The sequence below is a fragment of the Mauremys reevesii genome, linkage group 11 (assembly GCF_016161935.1).
Source record: "Mauremys reevesii isolate NIE-2019 linkage group 11, ASM1616193v1, whole genome shotgun sequence".
Taxonomy (NCBI): domain Eukaryota; kingdom Metazoa; phylum Chordata; order Testudines; family Geoemydidae; genus Mauremys; species Mauremys reevesii.
The window spans coordinates 28,147,741-28,168,568 of NC_052633.1; the positions used below are offsets into that span (position 1 = coordinate 28,147,741).

The 20,828-nt window shown below is 38.6% G+C and overlaps 1 protein-coding gene across 5 annotated transcripts in view; it reads left to right on the forward strand.

Annotated features, from left to right (window-relative positions):
• Positions 1-20,828, forward strand: part of COL5A2 (collagen type V alpha 2 chain) — a 186,685-nt gene that overhangs the window by 35,033 nt on the left and 130,824 nt on the right. Inside the window, exon 1 of one of the 5 annotated variants that reach the window (XM_039495575.1) lies at positions 13,818-13,908. The exons of the other annotated variants lie outside the window; for them this stretch is intronic. Within the exon in view, the coding sequence (XP_039351509.1) occupies positions 13,887-13,908 (22 nt within the window). The 5' untranslated portion in view covers positions 13,818-13,886. Of the gene's footprint in view, positions 1-13,817; positions 13,909-20,828 lie in introns of those variants that run through there. 5 annotated transcript variants of the gene reach the window in all.

A 20,828-nucleotide genomic window follows, 5' to 3' on the forward strand; every position in this document is an offset into this window, starting at 1 on the left:
GGCCCCTGCGTGAGTATCCACAGTTGTTGGACTTGGGTCTTACAGCCATGCTAATGCATCCATACTGCACTACACAGACCTTCTGACTTGGGTCTGCGGCTTGACCTGTGTCCACTCTGTAAAATTACAGGGTGTAGACCTGAGTCACAGTGGGCTTCGGCTCTGACCCATCTCCCAGCAGGACCCTGGGTTCTGAGTGCTTGCTGATCCGAATCAGACTGATTTGTGTGTGGATGGAAGCTGAGCTTGGACTCAAACCTGAGTCAGAGCCTGGGCTTACTGTGCTGTGTAGACATACCCTCAGACCATACTATACCCTAGGTTCTCTAGGCCCACTATTAGAGCACTGAGGGCTTATTCAAAGCCATTGTCTTCAGTGGGCTTTGCATCGGGCCTTGAAAGAAAAAGCCTTTTCTAAGGTGAAAAGCATTCTCCTGCCTGCTCACCTTCTAGGGCAGGAATCACAATATGATGAATTTATGACAGAAATACCATTACACAATGTTGCAACTCAGCCTCCAAATACAGTTTGATGTAGAGGGCTAGATTCTGCCATCGTTACTTGTGTTTGCACCTTACTGTATGAGAAGTCTCATTTATCTCACTAAGACTTCTTGGAGAGCTTGATGTTACTTGATGTGAGTACAGATAGCAGATTCTGGCTCAGGCTACTAAACTCTTCCAAGCTTGGTTGCTTCATCTGTAAAATGCCTAGACGTGTGAAAAATCACACTCTGATAGGTATGATTTTAGCTAACGGTATGGTGTGCCTGTAAGGTGAAAGATAAATTGTACTAACTAAGGTATAAGCATGACATAAGGTGTTGTCATAGGATGGCTGGCCCCTGTGAATGAAGTAGGGCCAGCTCTCCTGTGCCAGGACTTGTGCTCCTGGGGCATGGGGAGTGGGGACGGGGACAGACAGAACCTGAGGGCTATAAAAGGACAGGAAGAGACCCAGTGTGTTGGAAGGGACCCAGTGAGAGAGAGTGACCCAGTGAGAAAGAGCCCTGATGGAGAGGTGTGCTGGTGAGTCAGAGCAGACTGGTTCAGTCAGGAGGGGCAGGTGAGAGCTGCCAGAGATCAGGGGAGTGGTGGACTCCTAGAAGGAAGCAAAAGATAGTTCCTGGGAGAAGGCTAACGGCAGAGAGCAGTAAGAGGAGTTTGTTGGCTGACTTCCACAAGCCAGAGAGCCGGGGCTGGAGAAGGGTGAAGCAGAAGGAGCAGCAGAGGGAGTTGCCTGCAGACTCTAAGCTGGAGAGTTGGAACAAAGGCTGTAGAGGGCTGAAGGCAGGGGAGCAGTGGGTGAGCATGTTCACTGACCTCTCCAGGGCTGGAGAGCTCGATTGAGAGGAGGGAAAATAAGGGATGCTCCCCTGGCAAGGATATTCCCAGGAGAGAGGCTGTAGGGGTTCTGCTGGGAAGAGCAGGTTTTCACTCCAATTGAAGGGGCTGGGGTGGCTGTTCTGGTACAAGGACGGGGAGACTGCCAGAGAGTCAGTGCATGGTTGCGGGCGCTGGTGCCTGTCTCAGTTTCTCTTTTCAGAAGCCCCACTAACTCCATACAAGCTTGTCTTCTAGTCCATCAACATGGATTTTATTAACATTGTTCAAAATAGTTCATAATATAGTAAAAGTCCCAACATAAATTCCATTCATCACCCCAAGTGCACATAATCATTAAGACCACCCTACATCTTCTCCTTGTGCTGTGGCCTATTGCATGTGGGTGTGCCAGGCAGGGCTGCCCTGCTTACAGGTGTGTTATCCAGGCTTGCTAGCTGTGCAGAGTATATTATATGAATTTGCTGAAAAACAATTAAATTCCAGAATTTTGTAGCCTTATCTCATGATAAATCATTCTTTCAACGATTTAAGATAATACTTGACTGCATACAAAGGGAATTATTCTAGACTTTGTTGTTTAAAGAGAGTTATGAAACACTGCCAAGGCAGTTAGGATTATTAAAATATATTCCAGTATAAATATAGGTCATTTTGGACTCTTCTGTAAAGTCTTTTCTCCAGTCTGTCCTCTTCTTTGTATCATCAGCAGCGGAGAAGAACATGGATTTGTGGCATCCTTGTGATTCCCTCACCAAAACAATAAAATAAAATCACTGAAGGTTAATGAATAGACTCATTTCCTGATCTTCAGTTATTTATTTAACGTGGAATCATAAGGTTTGGGACTGATTTAGCCTAAGGGTATACTTTTGCTGAAGCGAATTTCCAACAATTGTTTGTTAGTAGTGCCAGCTCAGAGTTCTGTCACACGGAATAGATATTGGAGTAAATTTTGCAGAGTTTTGTTTTATTTAAAGTTGTCTTAACTCTATCTTGCTTTCAGTTCTTTTTTATTTTTCTTCTCTTGAAGCCTGAAAATCTTTCCTGAAGTATGGAAGATTTATTATTTTCTAAGTCATTTGTTTAACACAATGGAACACAGCTCACTATGTAATGTAAACACCAGAATTCTGGTGGTCCAACATTTGCAGATAACATTGGTTTATTGTAATTGTTTGTTTAAGGGCACAGCTGGTAGTTCCCTACGGACATTTGTCACCTCTCTGGCAAAGCAAATTGCTAATAATTATGAGTTCTGTTGACACCTAATATATTGTGTGGTTTTAGACACAGGGCATCCTTGGATTGGATTCAGTTGGCCTCTGCTTCAAGAGCCAAAAGCTTTTCTGCACTCACGTGTATAAATATAACTGAGCTTTGGTAAATCATTTTTGACTAGTGTAAAGCACATTGGCCACATCTTGTGATGTGTCTGTGTATGCAACAGCCCTAGAAATGATGGGCCTAAGGCATAATATTCTAATGAGTCTTGCTCTAGGCGGACACTGACATTTGGTTACATCAATTTAATGGAAAATATACTTAGTCCTCATGATGACTCCCTTAGCTGTACTGAATGGCTTAGTTGGTTCATGCCTGTGTGATTAAAGAAGAGAGACAGTAAGGTAATTTTTTTCATTAAAAACATAGAGGTTATCAAAAATTAACTCTAATTTTGGACATTGCACTGTTTTGGAGTGCCCAACTTTAGACACTTGTAGCTACGTAAAGTTGCCTGCCATCGTTTTTAGAGGCCACTTTTGAAAACTTCAACCTAATAGATACGCCCAAGATTACAGAGGAAGTCTGTGGCAGAGCTGGAACTAGAATTTAGATACTCAGACTGGCAGCCCTCTGCTTTAGCACAAGGCCTTCTACCTAAATATGACACTTTGAAAAGGGGTCATTCCTCATTTGTATCTGCGCTCTATTGTTTGTGACTCCACAGATCGATTTCCTAAACCTGTTTTCAGATTACGAGCCATTGCAGGCATGTGCTTAGACCTTACTTGTGGACCTACTGTACACAGAAAGACATCAAATGTTTCCTGGAAGTGCCTCCTCCATCTTTTCTACCTGACATTGTTTCCTTCTCCATGAAGAGCATGTAGAAGCTTGTTTCCACACATCTTCATTCTCGAAGATGGAGTTGTCATCACAGAGCCTGCCTGCGGGGCAGTGTTTTTCTTCTGCTCACTTTGACACACAAAGTAAATATAATGGTTTTTCCAGGACCTGTGGTAACACGATCTGTGTTGCATTATCAGGAGCCAAAAGTGCTTGCAAAATTCATGTTTTCATTGCCTTTATTTTCTGGCATCTCATGTGATTAAGTGAAAGGTAGTGTGTGTGGTGCCACTAGGCTATGATACAGCAGAGGAACTTGCTTCAGAAAGAGATGTCACGAGCATATGCTGTGCAGTCTGTGTGAAAACATCTGCTGTTTGCCTGCTACCGTGTCCAAAGGGAAGGGTCTGATTAAATCTTAAACAGGTCTGCATGTGCATTAGGCAGATGGGACACCATATATGTGTATTAGGCAGGACAGGCCAAACAGTTGAGAAAAAAAATCAAACACACTGCAACTTCTTGTGATCTATATTAAAACTGGATAGAATACATAGAAAATACCCCCTCCTGCAACAGGAATGGTCTGATTTCAGAGCGAAATCCTAGACTCTGGAACTTACTTGCCTCTCCTTCATTAGAAAAACTTGGATGTGGCAACTTTAGGGCACTCTATATATTATACCAGGATTACCTTGAGGAAGTAGGTTCGTTTGAATAAAAGTGGATAGCAAGAGAAGGATTTCATTGTTGGATGAGGAAGATGTTCTTCGAATTTTGATCCATTTTAATTTAATATGTGATGTTATAGCCTTTACAGGGTCCTCCAATAAATTTAAATAAATTAATGGCCTTTTGCTTCCTGTATACAGAAATGTACCTCAACGTCAAGCATTTTAGGCCTGATCCTAATGGAATAAAACTCCAAAGTGTATTTCAAAGACATCTTGAAGAAATTCTCTAGCTTCTCCGCTGTCTGTAGGTCAGCCAGCATTAGTAGTTCTTCCTGTGATACATACTGCCATAGTCATGGATCTCAAAGTATCAATAACACTTATTTTTTTAACAGAGCAATAATAGATGTTATCATACAAATTAAAAATAACATTATAGTGAAATTTTCCATGCAGACCTGTTTAAGATTTAATTTTTTAAAAAGAAAACTGTATTATACTGTCTTTAAAATATTTTTTTAATCCTGGGTTATTTTGTTGAAATATCATAGTGATTTTAATCCTGGTAACAATAATGTTATGCAATTATGTAACTATTCCATCTAGTCCTTAAAATCCTTGACTTACATTAATGAATTAAGGCTGAAACTCTTATGAGGGAGAGAGGGAGATTTCCCTATGTATAAGTCAGGAAACTGAAGCATGGAGGTTTAGGCATATATTTTCAAAGTGCCCGCTGATTTGGGGTGCCCCACTCAAGATAGCTACCTTGGCCACCCAAAAGCTAAAAGTCTCCCAAAGAAGTGGACAATTTTGAAAATGGAGACCTTAATGACTTACGTCAGTCACTTGGGAAGCATGTAGCAGAACTGGGAGTCCAAACCCAGCTTTCCTCCCCCTCTCCCACGTGCTTTAGCCACAAGACTATCCTTATTAAGAAGTAATTTTTACAGAAGGCTTCAGACTACAGTTGCGTTCTCTGTGACCTAGGAACATTTGTAGACCATAAATCCTCTGCTTAAGAATACCATATTAACCACCAAATCTTATGCTTTGTGGAAGAGGACACTTGTGTGCATTGATGCATGATGAGTAACATGGGAACTATTTTGTTCTTTATTGATTGTTACTAGCAGATGTTCATTTGGGGTTCAATGTATTGCTCATTAAGTCTGAGAAGCAGTTATTACAGAAATTAAAAAAATCACAAAAGTGCACAGTTTGCACTTTAAAAACTGGTTCTTATGTCGCAATGCATGATCATTTGATTTCTTAAGGCGTATGCTCTGTGGAAGAAGCTTTTCAGTAATGAATAAGGTTGTTTTCCATATTGACCTCATGCAGTACATAATTACAGACCAACCATAACAATTGTCTGCAAATATATATGTGTGTGTGTAAACACACTTCTCAGAGAGATTATAAAGAGCTTTCAATATAGTTAAATTCATACAATATTTATGGAAAGAATATGCCCTGTGCTGAGGCTCGCACAGATTCTACGAAGTGAGCACTGACAAAAACTCTGTCTTAGTAAGCAATGCTGTAAAGTTAGTCTCTAGAATGTCTTGGTTACGAACAACATTGTTATTTAGTAGTGATGCCTCTATTTTGCTATAGTACGTATGTACTGGCAGGAATTTTAATACAAACTCAGGCAGAAATCCTGTATGCGATATTCTGCGTGTGTTATGATTTAGACTGTTCTCAGTGGTACCTGATGACAGAACAAGGAGTAATGGTCTCAAGTTGCAGTGGGGAAGGTTTAGGTTGGATATTAGGAAAAACTTTTTCACTCGGAGAGTGGTGAAGCACTGGAATGGGTTACCTAGGGAGGTGGTGGAATCTCCTTCCTTAGAGGTTTTTAAGGTCAGGCTTGACAAAGCCCTGGCTGGGATGATTTAGTTGGGAATTGGTCCTGCTTTGAGCAGGGGATTGGACTAGATGACCTCCTGAGGTCCCTTCCAACCCTGATATTCTATGATTCAATGCAAATGTTCTGTATCTTAATCTGTTTAAGGTTACTTTTATTATTTGCTATATCTGTTTTGGATGTGTATAAGTCACCTTAAACTATAATCATTTTTAGGCCCAGTCCATGGCCCCTGTGTATCTACAACATAGAGAATAGCACGGAGCTGTACCACTGAACTAGGCTAATGCAAGTTTTAGATACTATGTAATTCTCCAGCCCCAAACTAAGGGCTGGACCTGTTCTTTGCCCTCTGATGGCAGTATCTGGTGGTCAGGGAATAAGGGGATGATTTCAGGGAAGGCAGTGCCTCCCCAGTATCTGAATGGGGAAGGGAATTACTTTCTAGTTGAGTGACAACCAGGGAGACCGAATAGATCAATTGACCTATACAGTTATGGTCTACCTTAGAAATCCATTGCAGATTTGTTACATGAGATAGGATGGGGAACACATTATGGCCGGAGAAACCTACCCTATTTCAGTTCAAGTAGTCATTTCCTACACCTCCCCAGTGCCTTTCAATCAGAAGGGGTGGTTGGCAGGAGTTCCTGCCACCTTAGGAGACAGAAACTTCTGCAACCCAACATTGGGAAGAGAGGGGTTCCAGCTTATGCTGAGGGCAGATAAGGAATAAAAGGAGCTTATCTGCAAAAAGGTTCCCAGTAACTCATTGTTTCTACTTTATGTTTCAGATGAAGTTGGCAAATGCAGCCAGGCACAAAAGGGAAAAGAATTGACCCCACAATAAAAGGAGTAGGTGCATAATGAAGTTTGAGCAAAGCTTCAGGCTGGGTTTTAGATGATCAGAACCAATTGTTTTCCCATCTTTATTAACAGGATGTGTTTTTTGTTCAGTTGTCTACGCAAATTTTTATTTAGAAATATTCATATACAGGAACATTGGCTGCATCAGCTTTCATAGATTTAAGTCCGGAAGGGACCATTATGGTCAACTAGCCTGACCTCCTGCATAATACAAGCCAAAGAAGTTCACCCAATTTTCTTGCTATCCATAATAAATTAGCATACAGGTAAACAAAGCGATTAATTTCAAATATATTTCAAATAATATTCCTAGCATTCCTGGGTCTTATTTTTCATGATTAGAATAATTGGAAAGTAACATTTGATTCTTGTATAAAAGACACTTGAGATTTTGCTCATGATATAAAAATATTGAGTAAAAATGTTTAAGTAGCAGAAATTGAGGACTGTGTGCAAAAGAGATGCAAACATATACAGCTCATGTAATTGCCCTTGAAATTAGGTAAATTAGCACCTGTTTGCTTGCAGCGATAGCTGATTTGCTTGGACAGGTGTGATTTTTGAATGCACAATTGTGGGTGCATGCCTGCTCATTTATTAATGTGCAGTTCTTGGTAGTCTTTACCTGAGCTGTGGTATATAATGTAGCATTGAAAATTCAGACAGAAGAGTTTGATCTTGGGAAAAGTTGTTTGGAAACCAAAATCCCTTTTTCACCCCAAGAGGTTGTGTCCTTGGGTCAGGGTTGAAGTGCAGTGACAGGATGTTGTTGAGAGCATCCACATGCTGCTGCCAAGGCTATTGGTGTTTTGTGAGCAGAGGGTTTCTATCTATGTTGTTGTCAGGCTGACACTTTTCAACAACCAACTGTTTAATCTTCCTTGTTCCCGAAATCAGTACAAAACCAGACAAATTGCCGTTTATTTGTTTCAGCTTAAACAATATAGAAGATGCCTACCCCAGACTCTACGCGCTCCGCCACGAATTGTATACACAATTCATAACAATAAAAACAAAAAAACAGCAAACTACCCCCACATTAACCAAACGTACAGCAAGGAAAACAAAATCACCCCAGTTCCCAGATTCCCACAGACCTTACAGCTCAACCTCCCTCAGATGCTTGTTCCAAAGATAGGCTCTGTCTGTTGGAGGAGAAAAATTGTGCATGTTAATATGTTCCAGCAGATCATGAAATCTCTTATCCTAAAATGCTGACTGTGCCAAGCTCCTGTTATGTAGACTGTAATTTCCTTTCTAAAGAGAGAAGCAGCATCTGGTCTTACTCAGACCAAACTGTGGTATCCTTCCTCCACGTCAGCAGGGTGAGACTCCAGCTTGACTGGTCAGGGACAGCTGTATATTGCAAGGAATCTTTTAATCTATACAAACCAGTAGGATTGGACCTGAACCAAAATCCCAGACCTGAGCACTCTCAAATGTTAGGAAAAATCTCATCCTGCGGTTGCTCAGGACCAAGTCCGCGTACCAGGAATAATCTCCCTTATACAGTAATTCTAAGAATTAGAACACAAATTCTAAACATCTGTTGCAACAAAATTAGTGATAACAAATCTCAATAAGTTGAGCTAACTAAAGTGTTTTTCCCCTACAGTGAGAGCTGCGAAGAGGGGTACTTTTTACTTTATGAGATAAGAACTGAATGGATACACCTTACTGATAAAAATTCTAGACTATAACAATTTATTTCTGACTCCTTTTAATTGAAACTGGAATGATCCATAAGGGATCTTTTAACGTAATTATGATAAAGGAATTGCCCATTTCTTTGTGGTGGTAGAATTTCCGGCAAAACTGACCTAATAAATGTAGTGGTATGTCCCCAGAAAGTGAGGATCTCATTGGAGAAAAGGCAAATATCTTTTTTTTTATTATTGTTGGGAGGAAGGAGGTGGGTGAGAGATCATCTTTCTCTCATCCTCAATTCTAACATGGGGGATCTTTTCAACCCCGAGGAAGGAGGGTACCAAGACACTACCTATTGTCTGATTGTTGATAACATTAGAGACTCCTTGACAATACAGTGGATTGAGGGTGAAGAACATTGTACCAGCACCTCAAGGCCTGGAGAGAGGAGATGATCCACATGGCGCTTCACCTCATGGCTTAAGGAAAAAGATGCTTTCAGCATCCTTCCAAGCTTGATGAGGAGGGAAAGGATCCTCCAGGTACAACACTACCCACTCCAAGCCAGGCAACATAATGAGTGTGTTCTTAGAGACCAACTCTCTCCTCAGGCTGAGATCTTAAGATGGGAGACCCTGGATGCATTTATCAGAGGGGTTGAGGTCGGGTGTTCTCAGCAGAGAGTCTTTGAATCTTGATCCCATTCCTTCTTGTCTGAATAAACCCTTTGTTGAATTTTGGGGAGCACTACAAAGTCTACCTATTTAGCCAGGCTCTTTCAGAGGAGGCAGACTGATTGGAGGCAAATTTCAGTTTTGGTGCTGATATTTTGTTAACTGTGACTTACGTTCATAATATATTTTCAGTACTGAATTGGTTATGTGCTTAGATAAGTGTATTGTAAACCAAAAAAATGAACTAATAAATATTGTTAATAAAAAACACAGCTTTTTACTATGCTATATTTTTCATCATCTTTCTGTTAAATTAGCATGATTCCATTACTTCAGTGGAGTAATTTAAACTAACTGAAGATCTGGCCCAGAAGATTGATCTCAATCATAGTGTGGTAATTGAAGTCATGAAACTGTACATCAAATATGAACCAAATTAAACATCGATCAAATGCATGTATGCAGTGGAAGTAAGAAGTATGTGATGTGGATTAATATAAGTATGAGGATGTGTAGTTTAAAAAATAAGTGCACTATACAACAGGGAGAATAACCCTGCAAAACAATGCATTGAGGCAGCAGCCTTTTTAAAAAGGGGGCTGTGTTTCTTCTGTGCCAGCAGCCCATATGGGAGAAAGGCCATGTAATGCAGCTCTACATCCCCAGTATGCTAAAGGGAGGTCCCCACTTTCTCTAACCAGAAGTAATATAGACTGGAGGAAGTGGGCATGTGGCCAGTGAGTTCACACTGAATAGGGGGTCAACTCTACTTTGGAGAAAGCATCAAGTTGTCTCTCTACTTCCTTTCTTATCTTGCAGTGCCACAGGCCAGTACTGGGGCATAAAGTCCCTGAACGACCTGGGAATCAATAATAATTTCCTTTAGCCATGCTCTACAGCAGCACGTATTTCTTGACGCTAATTCCCTTCACTCAAATTTGATTAGTTTTTTCAGGCTTTGCTCATAGAAGATACACCATTTTTCTTTTAAGCCAGCCTTATCTGTCAAGCCACAACATTCACTCTCATAGTTGGTTGTAAACCATATGTTGTTGTTTTTTTTACATAAAGTGATACACCCAGCATTGCAAAGAAAAATACAATACACCCTAAACAGATTAATTAAGCAGTCTAATGGAATAACCCCACTTTTGCAATTAGCAACCAATTGTCATAGTAAAACAAGGTGAAATCAATCCCTGGTGTAATTCTCTTGAATATATGTGGTCTAGAATATAAGAAAATATTTTGTGTATTAACTGTATGATCACCATATTTCCAGAGAGGATTGTCAATGGCTGTCAATGGTTCTCAATATTTTGCTATACAAGTGAGTTTCTCAGGCAGTCAGATTGCAAACTCCTGTAATACTATTTCCTCATAACCACAAAGTGCAGTAGACATAGTTGCCATACTTTGTTAATCTCTTTATTCTGGCTGTGACCTAATTAACTTACATTGGATAATGCTCAGGAAAATGGCAGATATTTTAAGAACTTATTACATATTTACCAGTCTCTCTTATCCAATTTAGAGGCTTAACGATAAAAAGAAAGAACAGTTATCCAATTAAAACGAAGTGTGATGTAGTGTATGAACTTTCCAAAATCCTTTGCAGTTCTCACAGGCTTCTGCTGTTCAGGACTTTCTCTACAGATGCATTAGGTTTTGAAATGAATGGAACAAAAAGAGTGAGTGGCAGATGTAGGGGGGCAAAAACCTTTGTTATTCCTTGTGGTCTACAGCATTAATGTTTATTTTTGTAAATGTGAATTAAACTCACACTTGTCTTGTGAGTGTGGAGGTAGGATAATCCTAGAAAACCTTTAGATGTACGGAGAGTGTATGAAGCAAGTGAAAACTATGACTAGTAATTATATTGTAAACTCTGTTCACAGAAATTATACACCAAGCAAGCAAAACAAGCTACAAAATAGTAGTGCATAAAAAAGAGAAGGATGGTTTTGGCCAAAACTAAAAGTGAACTACTCTGAGACACTAAGAAACCAAATTTAAATGATAGAAGAGGCTAAGACTCATGGATAGATATGGATAGACACTTTGGACCTGACTTTTAGAGCACTTGCTCCTCATATTCACTTGAGTTTGTACTGTGATGGTTCAGTAGTTCTAAAAAATCAAGATCAACGTGTCTCCAGCTGAGCAGTCACAAACAATGGCCAGTTTCAAAATGTTCCTTAATCTCTATATGACTCAATTTCCTTAACTGTAAAGTAGGAACGATAATACTACTTATCTCACAAGTGTGCTGTGAAACTTTGTACAACATTTTGATATCTTCCGACAGGAGATTGTACATACCTGTAAAGTAGTATTGTTTTATTCAACATATAGAGATAGATATATAGATAAAATGTCATTTTAAGATATTCATTACATTTCACCTTTTAAAGGAAAAAAGATCTCCTTAGGTTACAGATTCCTCAAATTATCATCTTGTGTAACATTCTTAATATAGTCACATTAAAGTGGTTTAACAACATTTTTGGCATTTTTATATTAACATGCAAAATTAATTACAGTATGTATTATGCAAAGGTAAAATAGGCTAATCCCATTAACAATTAGCGCAGGGAATTAATTAGTACATAACTAATTTTATCTCAAATTCACCAAATGAATACAGAAAAACAGCAGAAAACGAAACATATTTCAGAAGGTCTATGTGAATTTATCGGCAATAGTATCCTCCTATAGTATCTTCCAGTTCTGCCAGTGATTCCAATGTAGCTCATTCCATCTCAGAGGTTTTAAATTCTAAAAAATACTTAAGAGCTTTTGTGATCTTCAGGCACTAGGTCATATGTATTTGCAAAATATTTCCAGTATTATTGTTACGGTGAAGTTTGCAGCAAATGGTTCATGTTCCTATGTAATTAAGCACCTGAAGGTAAATTATTTTCATATTTCTGACAAGAACAAGAGAAGACAAAGCAAGACTCAAGGCTCTGAATAATTTTCAGTACTGACAGAACTCACAGCAGCTCCATCTGTATCCAAATGAAAGGATTTTGTGAAAACAAACACATAGGAATAGAAAACTAGAGAATCAAGCTGAAGCAAAACCAGGACATATGCTATCCAAAGAGAAATGTAATCTACAAACTAGTGCAGATCCTGACAGAGCAACATGACAGAACATGCACCTGATAACTCATGACGACTATTTTCAGTTAGGAATGTATTTCAGCATTCTTAGCTTTCTGGAGAAATCAGCTTTTACATAAAATCAAGAACCATAAGAAAATCAGTTCCACAAATCAAAACAATGAGCCAATGTCAGTTAAATGCAGTTTGATTCGGAAAGCTCTTGGTCAAATTCAGTTATTATGCAAACTATGTGGTTCTCCACTCATTTGTACTAGTTTTAAACCAGTGTAATTTTGTAGACTTCAGTGAAGCTACTCCTGACCTACACCAGTGAAAGCATGCAGAGAATTAAGCTCCAGGTGTGAATAAGTTATCAAATGGGTGTATTGTAAATAGGAAAGGATGTAACTTGCACCGATTTGGCTCTCGGTGGGCATGCAAAATGAGTGTAAGTTGAATGCTGAAGTAAAAAAACTAACACAAGTACATAAAATAAAGTAGCCCCTCTCATCTACTTTACTGTACACATGCACTATCCATAACTCGCTGGGACCAAATTCAGTCCTGCTGTATGTGGGCATAACTACTAATTACTTCAGTTATCCCAATGATACCGGTGCTGAATTCAGTTTAAAAAGAATGCCAAGCAAGTGTAAGTTACTCATGTTGATTTGACACAGAAAAATTCTTATGCAAGTGGTTAATATTAGGGGGTGGGGCATGTTTAAGTGCTTTGCTGGTTCTGGTCCATAACACAGACAGTGAATGCCAGATTAGTGTAAATTACATTTCTGTGGCATTTACATCTCTGTGGCCAATTTATATTTACAATAATATTCAGTCCACACTTACATCCCACTCCACCCTATAACAGACATCTGAAGTAGAACGTACACCATCATTTATGTTACCGCTTAATTTGATGCAATAATTTAAAACCTAAAACATTCAGAAATTGCTTGACTCTAGCATGTATTTCATCCACATGTCTAACCCAAATTTGTCAAAATAAAACCTTGAATATTGTATGATTGATAACATTGGTGTAGCTACTACCATATGATAGAAAACAAAGCATAGGCAAAACAATGAAGCAGAATAATACTCTGCCATGCCCAGAAATTTCATCTGCCTAACTCAAACTCCAGAGGATGGGGAAGGGGGAGAAAGCAAGGATTTTTGTGTGTGTAATATGGGTGTATCTGTTTTGGTGACATAGACATGAACGATCTCATCATGAATTCCCTGAGCCACACTTATAATTTTGGAAGTAAGACGAGATGAAACTGCTTGATTAATTAAAAAAGGAACATCAACTTTCTATCTTTTTTTAATGCGTAAATAAGATTAAATATATTAGTGTTTGAGAAAGCTGAGTGAATAGGAATTTACTGTGAAATCATTAAAAAAAATGTTTTCCAACAATGTTTTGGGAGGATGAGGGAGAAAAGATGGGACTTGGAAACCATTTATAGATTGCTGATACACAGAATCCTGTGATGTCATTAGCTGTTTGCTGGTAACTATGGAGATACATATGCGGTTAATTAAAGCTTGGTTACCAATAAGAGAACATTTGAAAGTGACAGTGGAATCTTGAACTAAACAAAAAGAAGGAACAATTTAATGTTGATGGATAGCACTGAAGGTTTGGTTGATGTACTATAACTGAAATACAATTGATGGCCAGTTGCTAATGAAAGATTTATGTTAGGGTACTTTTATGAAAAACCAGACTTCAGTTTTATGACTGCTGTTATGAAGTTAGATGCATATCTGGTTGAGGCAGCATATGCCAAAGAATGACTATTATTGAGACCATATTTTAATATATTTGTACATTTAAACTCCTAGGAAGAATATATTAAATCCAGCCAACGTGTGGGAGGTTGTTCTTTCTCTGTGTACACACAAAGCAAACATGAGAGTTAAGTGCAAGTAAGGAGAAGAGAATGAATGAACCCCAATGTTTATTATGTATTCTCCTCTTGCTGCTGATAATTGTGTGGAAGCAGGCAGCCTTAAATATGCAGTATGAGTGTTGACACACACGTATTGTAGTAAATGTTCCAATCTGTTACAAATTGGCCTCTAAATTTACTCAGACAAGTTTTGCATGCACAACCTGTTATCGATGTGAGACCCACATTTTGCACAAGCAGCTCAGGCAGACCCTCAATTATATTATCTGTATATATTAATTTTCATTTCCATGTACAAGTGAGGGTTTTGTGCACAACAAGCACATGTGTGCAACTTTGCATAGGAAAATTTAGAGGTTCCATCTGAAAATTTGTCTCTAATGCCTTGTCTATGCACAAAAATTGTATTACTTTAATAACAACACTCCTAGTGTGGATGCAGTTATACCTGTACAAAGGTGCCTTATACTGGCATAGCTTAGACCCATATGGGAAGAGAAATAAGATATACTGAGTTAAGGTACTGCTGGAATTATTTTTATTTATGTGGGTTATTACCATGACACTAATTTAACCATAAATTCCTTCATTAAATCCAAAGACTGAATGGTATTTATACAATTGCTCTAAACATGCCTAAAAAGCCTAAATAATAAGCAATTTACTGTATCCAAACAGTAACAAAACATTTACAAGCATTTAATTAAGATACTTATATACTTATATACAGGCTAAAGCTTAGACCCATATTGGTCAGCTCTAACTTGGTTAGGCAGGTGTTACCAGTGAATTTTTTAAGAGTTTACTTTTTTATACCCTTTAACAAACAAGTTATGCCATTGCCAGTGATTGGACCTTAGCTAAGGCCAGATGAAGCAGTTTCCTAGATAGCCAATTATTTATTGCACCTGATACCCAGTTAACTGTGTTTTATTTCTGTTACTTCAGCCCAAACCTTAAATAACACTGATCTTATGGTAGTGAAGGATCACTACAAGTTCAACACAACAAATCTTCTCGCTCATGATCTCATTCTTTTTGGTCACATGCTTTGGGCCTATTGCTTATGCTACTATCTCAACTCAGTTTTAAATCATAGTTCACCCAAACCTAGTATGGGCCTATATTTCTACTACTATAACAGCATCTACACCAAGGGTTAAACTGATATCACTATTTTGGTTAAAAAAAAAAATCACACACCAAAACCAAAATAGTTATACACTGGTTCAAAAGCTGTATGTAGGCCTGATCTAAGTGTTTGGCTTAAATCATCGAAAGAAGAGAAATTCAGGGTTAACCCCTCCATACTTAACTTGTTACATTCTATCTACTATGACATCATCTAACCTAAGGCAACATAATTTACAACAACTGGCAGGTGTATGTTTGTTCTTCATTATGCTTTGTCTGAACACTTTGCTATCTCCAGATGCTCTGATAGTGATCAAGTTATGTGTAATGGATTGTCTAGCTTAAGTGATTGTAGTTGAGAGAAACAGATTGCTTAGTGTGCGGTGTGTACAGATTGCTATCTCTGATCAGATTGAAGCCCCTCTTTGTCCTTACTTTCTGCGATCACACAATGCGGGAACATAAAAATGGGAGAAAGTGGCAGATCATGTTAATTAAAGTAATGACTGATTCCCGTTGCAGCATGGATAGAATAAAACATTTAAAATGAAAAAAGACAGTTTGAGCTGAGAGAGAAAATAGTTTTGGAGAATGAGGTGCATATCGCGCTTTATTCAGGGCCATCTTTCGGAAGAGAAACAGAACGTGTTCTCTCTCATGTCCCAGGGATTCTGGGGCACAAGCAGGAAAGAAAAGGCTCTTTGATCCCTTTTGTTAGCCTTGCACATTTAACATGGTTGTAGTATGTGTCTTTAGGTTCTGATGTATGACAGTAAGTGGTTTTCATAGCCATGGTAACAAGGGACAGAATTTTAATTGCATTCTGTAGTAACCAGGATTTATTGCAAACTTTTGTGCAGTGACATGAAGATATGACCTATAATTGCTGGTTTCATCAGTGAGGCCACATAGAGACAGGATGGATTACAAATATCTACAGTGAGAAGGACAATGTGCACTTATTGGATTAAACTAGTTACCTTCTTCCTGATATACATTCTCACACACATACAAAATTCAAGTAGGTGAAGGTTGCAGGGACATATCAATGGTTTGAGTGCATATTATCTTTCAAGAATGGCGGAGGTTAATAAAAAAACACCAAAACAAACCCTTCAATTGTTAGAAGCATAGAAAATGCACAGTTAAGTTTGTGTTTCTCCAAGTTGGCTGTGCATAATTCCCCCATGTCCAATCACCTCAAATTTTTAAAGAAAACATTTGCCAAACTAACCTATCAGTTCTGAGGTCAAGATAACTTGTTGGTAGATGTCAGAATGAGGGCCAAAGTTGGAAATGCAATGGAAATTCTGTTGAGTGACTGCCGTCTATCAATAATTTCTTGGCTTCCATACAGATTGACGCTGGCAATTACTGGCATCCAAGTTGGATCTTTCTAATTGAGTACATCAGAGTCATTAGCATCAAAACTCCATTTATAACACCACATTCTCAAATCAACCTATGCAGAATGGTAGTGTTGCCACCCTTGTTCATGTGCCTTGTCCATGCTAGTTAGTTTTAACTGTTTTTAAGTATAATGTTTTAAAACTGGACAGCACAGTTTGGGACCATGCAACCAAATTTTAAACGATGTTTTAATCTAGTAACAGAACTATAGTCCAACGTTACTAAAAGGGTATTTTTGGTCATGGTCATGGTATACCACCAACAATAATTGTAATGTTTGCAAAGTGGTCATTTGGACACTCCAGACCAGTTTTGGAAAGTGTTTGACTAACGTAGTTTGCAATCATTTGGAAACTCATTTTCCTTTAATGACAGTGTCAACAAGACTATCACTTTGTCTTCACTAGATTTTACTGTGAGGTAGGTAAGGGAGGTCAACACTATTCCGTTGCCAGTGGTTGACCTCACGGTTAAAACTACAGTGCCTTGTTTCCACTAGGATTTTACAGTAGAATAACTAACACCTCCTTTTCAGTGAAGACATAGCCTATCTTTCATTAGTATCCACTACTACCATCAGTATGACCTAGCGAGCAAGGAAAATGAACAGTGCAGCATTGCTGAGTGAACTTTGACAGCGTAGCTGAACAGGGCAATGGTAGCAGAGTTTGAGGTTTTACCTTCACTTCTGAAAGTGGAATTGAGAGCTTTTAGAAGTTGGTGTCACCATAAATGAGAATAAAAACCTTAAAATGGACCATAAATAATGCAGGCAAAAAAAATGACCATAGAAAAATTGAAAAGACAGAAGAAGGATTTGGGAAGAAAGGATGCAAGAAGTAATCTGAATACAGGCTTTTAACTGATTATTGGAACAGAAATCAGTAATGCCAACTCCCAGCATTCAAAATTCATGAATCAGGTGCAAAAAATTACAAAGTTGACTTAAAAATGATAAGTTAGGGGTTCTTTTTATTTGCCTTCTGGTTTTTGAACCTTTGGGGTTCACTTTTTTAAGCTGTCCTCTGCAAGAAGGCTTTTTATTTTTAACACCAAATATCACAATACGTATGATAAAATCATGAGAGTAGAAAACACTAACATATAGCAGTCCATCCTCCATTCATAAATTCCTGCTGAAGTCATTGGAAAATCTGGATGTATTAGGAATGCAGGATCAGGTCCATGGTGATCACATTTTATATTAAGGTTACATTTATAAATCCTTTATAAAGGATTATGGCCCAGATTTTTAAATGTATTTAGATGTGGCTCTGCTCAGTGTCACAAGATGGCTAAGTCCCATTTCCAAAATAAATGTAGGCACTTAGGAACCTAATTTTAATTGACGTTCAGTGAGACATAGCCACCAATGTCATCTCTGGAAATGAGACATAGCCATTCAAGTCACTTGGGCCTTGCAGCGCTGAGTGGGGCAATACCTATAAACCTTTACAAATATGGACCTGTATTATTAGTGGATGTTATAAGTGTGTTACACATGTGAACAGTATATGTAATAGATGGTTATAAGTCATAGTGATAAGTAACTTGTTGAACTCTAACAGTTGATTAACCATTTACTAACTCTTTATAAACATAAAGTGTAACTGGGTACTAAATACTCCCTTTTTCTTTTAATTTACTTATATTAATTTTAATAGGCATTCTGACTGAGTAAATATTTGAACTTAGTCAAAACTGAAGCATTTGGTCCATTGTTAGCTGATATGTAAATAGACCAGTCCCATAAGAACTGTAATGATGTCATATCTGTATTATACATGAGATCTTAAATCGGTGCATGACATCAACAAAAAGGCCCAAACCAGAATGCATTTTTGGATGACCTTTATCCTAACTCATGTGATTTAGCAGTAAGTTGTCCAAATGGCTGTCACACACTACTATTTACAGAGGCTTGGAATTGATAAATATCATGAAGTTAAAAAAAGTAGGCTACAGAAATGGAGATATTTCATCGTATAATAAGAATTCTCAGAGCAGAGATTCAAAATGCAGCCCAATTAACTGGGAGGCTTTTTCTTTACTATTTATATTAGGGTAGTTCCTGAAGACCCCAATCAAGGATCGAGACCCCATTGTGTTAGATACTATACAAATACAGAGTATGAGACAGCCCCTCCCTTGTAGAGCCTGTACTTTAAATAGACAGTACAGACAAACAGTAATAGATAAGTGGGCTCGGCAAATATAAGCAATGTACTGTTTTGTGAAAAATAAATCCAGGCACATACACAGGTCTGGGGTTAATACTGTATTGCTAGCCAAGTTTCAGAATGTAACAGCTCTTGGAAAACCACCATAATAATCAGTGCTGGGGCTATACAACAGATCGGTGCCTTTAAAGAGAGACACATACATCTTCAAAATAAAGATACTTTGTAATATGTTTGAACACACCATAAGGGCACACCACCATGTGAATTGTATGAATTCATCCCTAGTTGTGTCAATGCCATGCATCTATTGACTTTGCGCCTTACAGCAAACAAGATTTCAATTATACATTCTAAAGTGTGCAATCCAGTTCACTCCCTGTTAAGTTTTAATGCTTTAAACTGAACTGGTAAGGAAAGGTGTGGAGAATAGGTGGAGATGGGGGCGGGGCATGTAGGGGCACTGCCCCTTCAAACTGTATACCAGAGGTTTTCAGACTCTGGGGAGCACCCTCTTGGGGGGCACAGAGGAACATTTCGGGGGGAGGGGGAGGAGGCGCCATGCAGGGCTGGCCAAAGCTGCCTGGGGTTGCTGCTTGTCCTCCCAAACATTAGGGGGACATGCCCCACAGTTTGAAAACCTCTGGTATACATTCGAGGGGACGGGGGGAGGGGCAACGCCAGTCATCTTGGGTCAGTCCCACACGGTGGGATTCGGGGAGGGAGTGCCACTCCCACCCCCTGACTCACTCATTGAGTACACTGTAATTTAAGTACCACTAACAATTGCTAAATCCGGAAGTTAGACCTATGCATATTATTAATAGTATTAAGCCCTATGCCTGTGATGGGGAGCTACCTGATCTTAAAAGTTGTCTCCTTTCAGCTCCAGGGGATGGATTTGTTTGTTCAGCAAAACTCCAATTAAATAAGGCGAGGTACATTGGCAAAATATTTTTTTTGGAATTTTTTGGAACTTCCTTTTAAGTCAATGGGAGATATGTGAGTAATGCCTAAGTTATTTGGACGTGTGCCCCATACGTCTAAAGAAATTTCTTTATGGGTATTTCAATACAATCCTAAAGATTAAATTTGGCTAGTCGTATAGACAATCTAAAAATGATCTGTAGTGTTGTAAACTACAGTGTGTAAAGATTTAGGCCTTTCCCTTTTGAAAAGTTGAAGCAGGGGAAATTTAACAGCTAGCAGCCTGTGGGGCATCATTTTATTGAAAGGAAAAAGCGCCACATGTGGCAGTTTTTCATTTTCCAAATACTCTCCATGGTGAGCATACATGAACACATTTAGGAATACTGAAACATACCTTATTAAAGGCTCATTGGATCCCCTTGCTGCAAAACCAGCTGCTGTGCTGCTTATATTTCAGAGTAGGTTTCTACAGACATTGTGCCATTTTCCAATGGTGCATGAGTAATTTGCTCTATAAATTGTGTCATTTAAACCCCATATATCAACGAAAGCGGTGTCCTATCACCACCTGTTTGGCAGACCATAACCTATAGTCTCCATAACTCTAATTTGCTGAAATATCTTAGAGTAAGAAAGAATAGTGGCAGGCAGGCAGCTGAGGTAATGCTGTAGCCGAATAATGAGATTCTCTGTTAGATCCTTTGGGTTAGATGACCCAGATCCAATTTCAAGTGCCATTACTTGAATCAGAACTTTTGCTTTATTTTGACTGAGCCAGTAAGAATAATAAAGTGAAGTGGAAAAAAATGGAAGGGTGATTTGTTGAGTATAAATAAGAAAAATGAGCTCTGCTTGAGGCTTGAGAACTGTGTTTGAACTTTTCAGGCTTTGTGCATACACTTTCTTAAATCCCAATAGACGAGCACCTTCAAAGTTTTTTATTTCACATATTTTTTTCACATATCCTAAGAAAAGAAATAATTTTCTGAGGT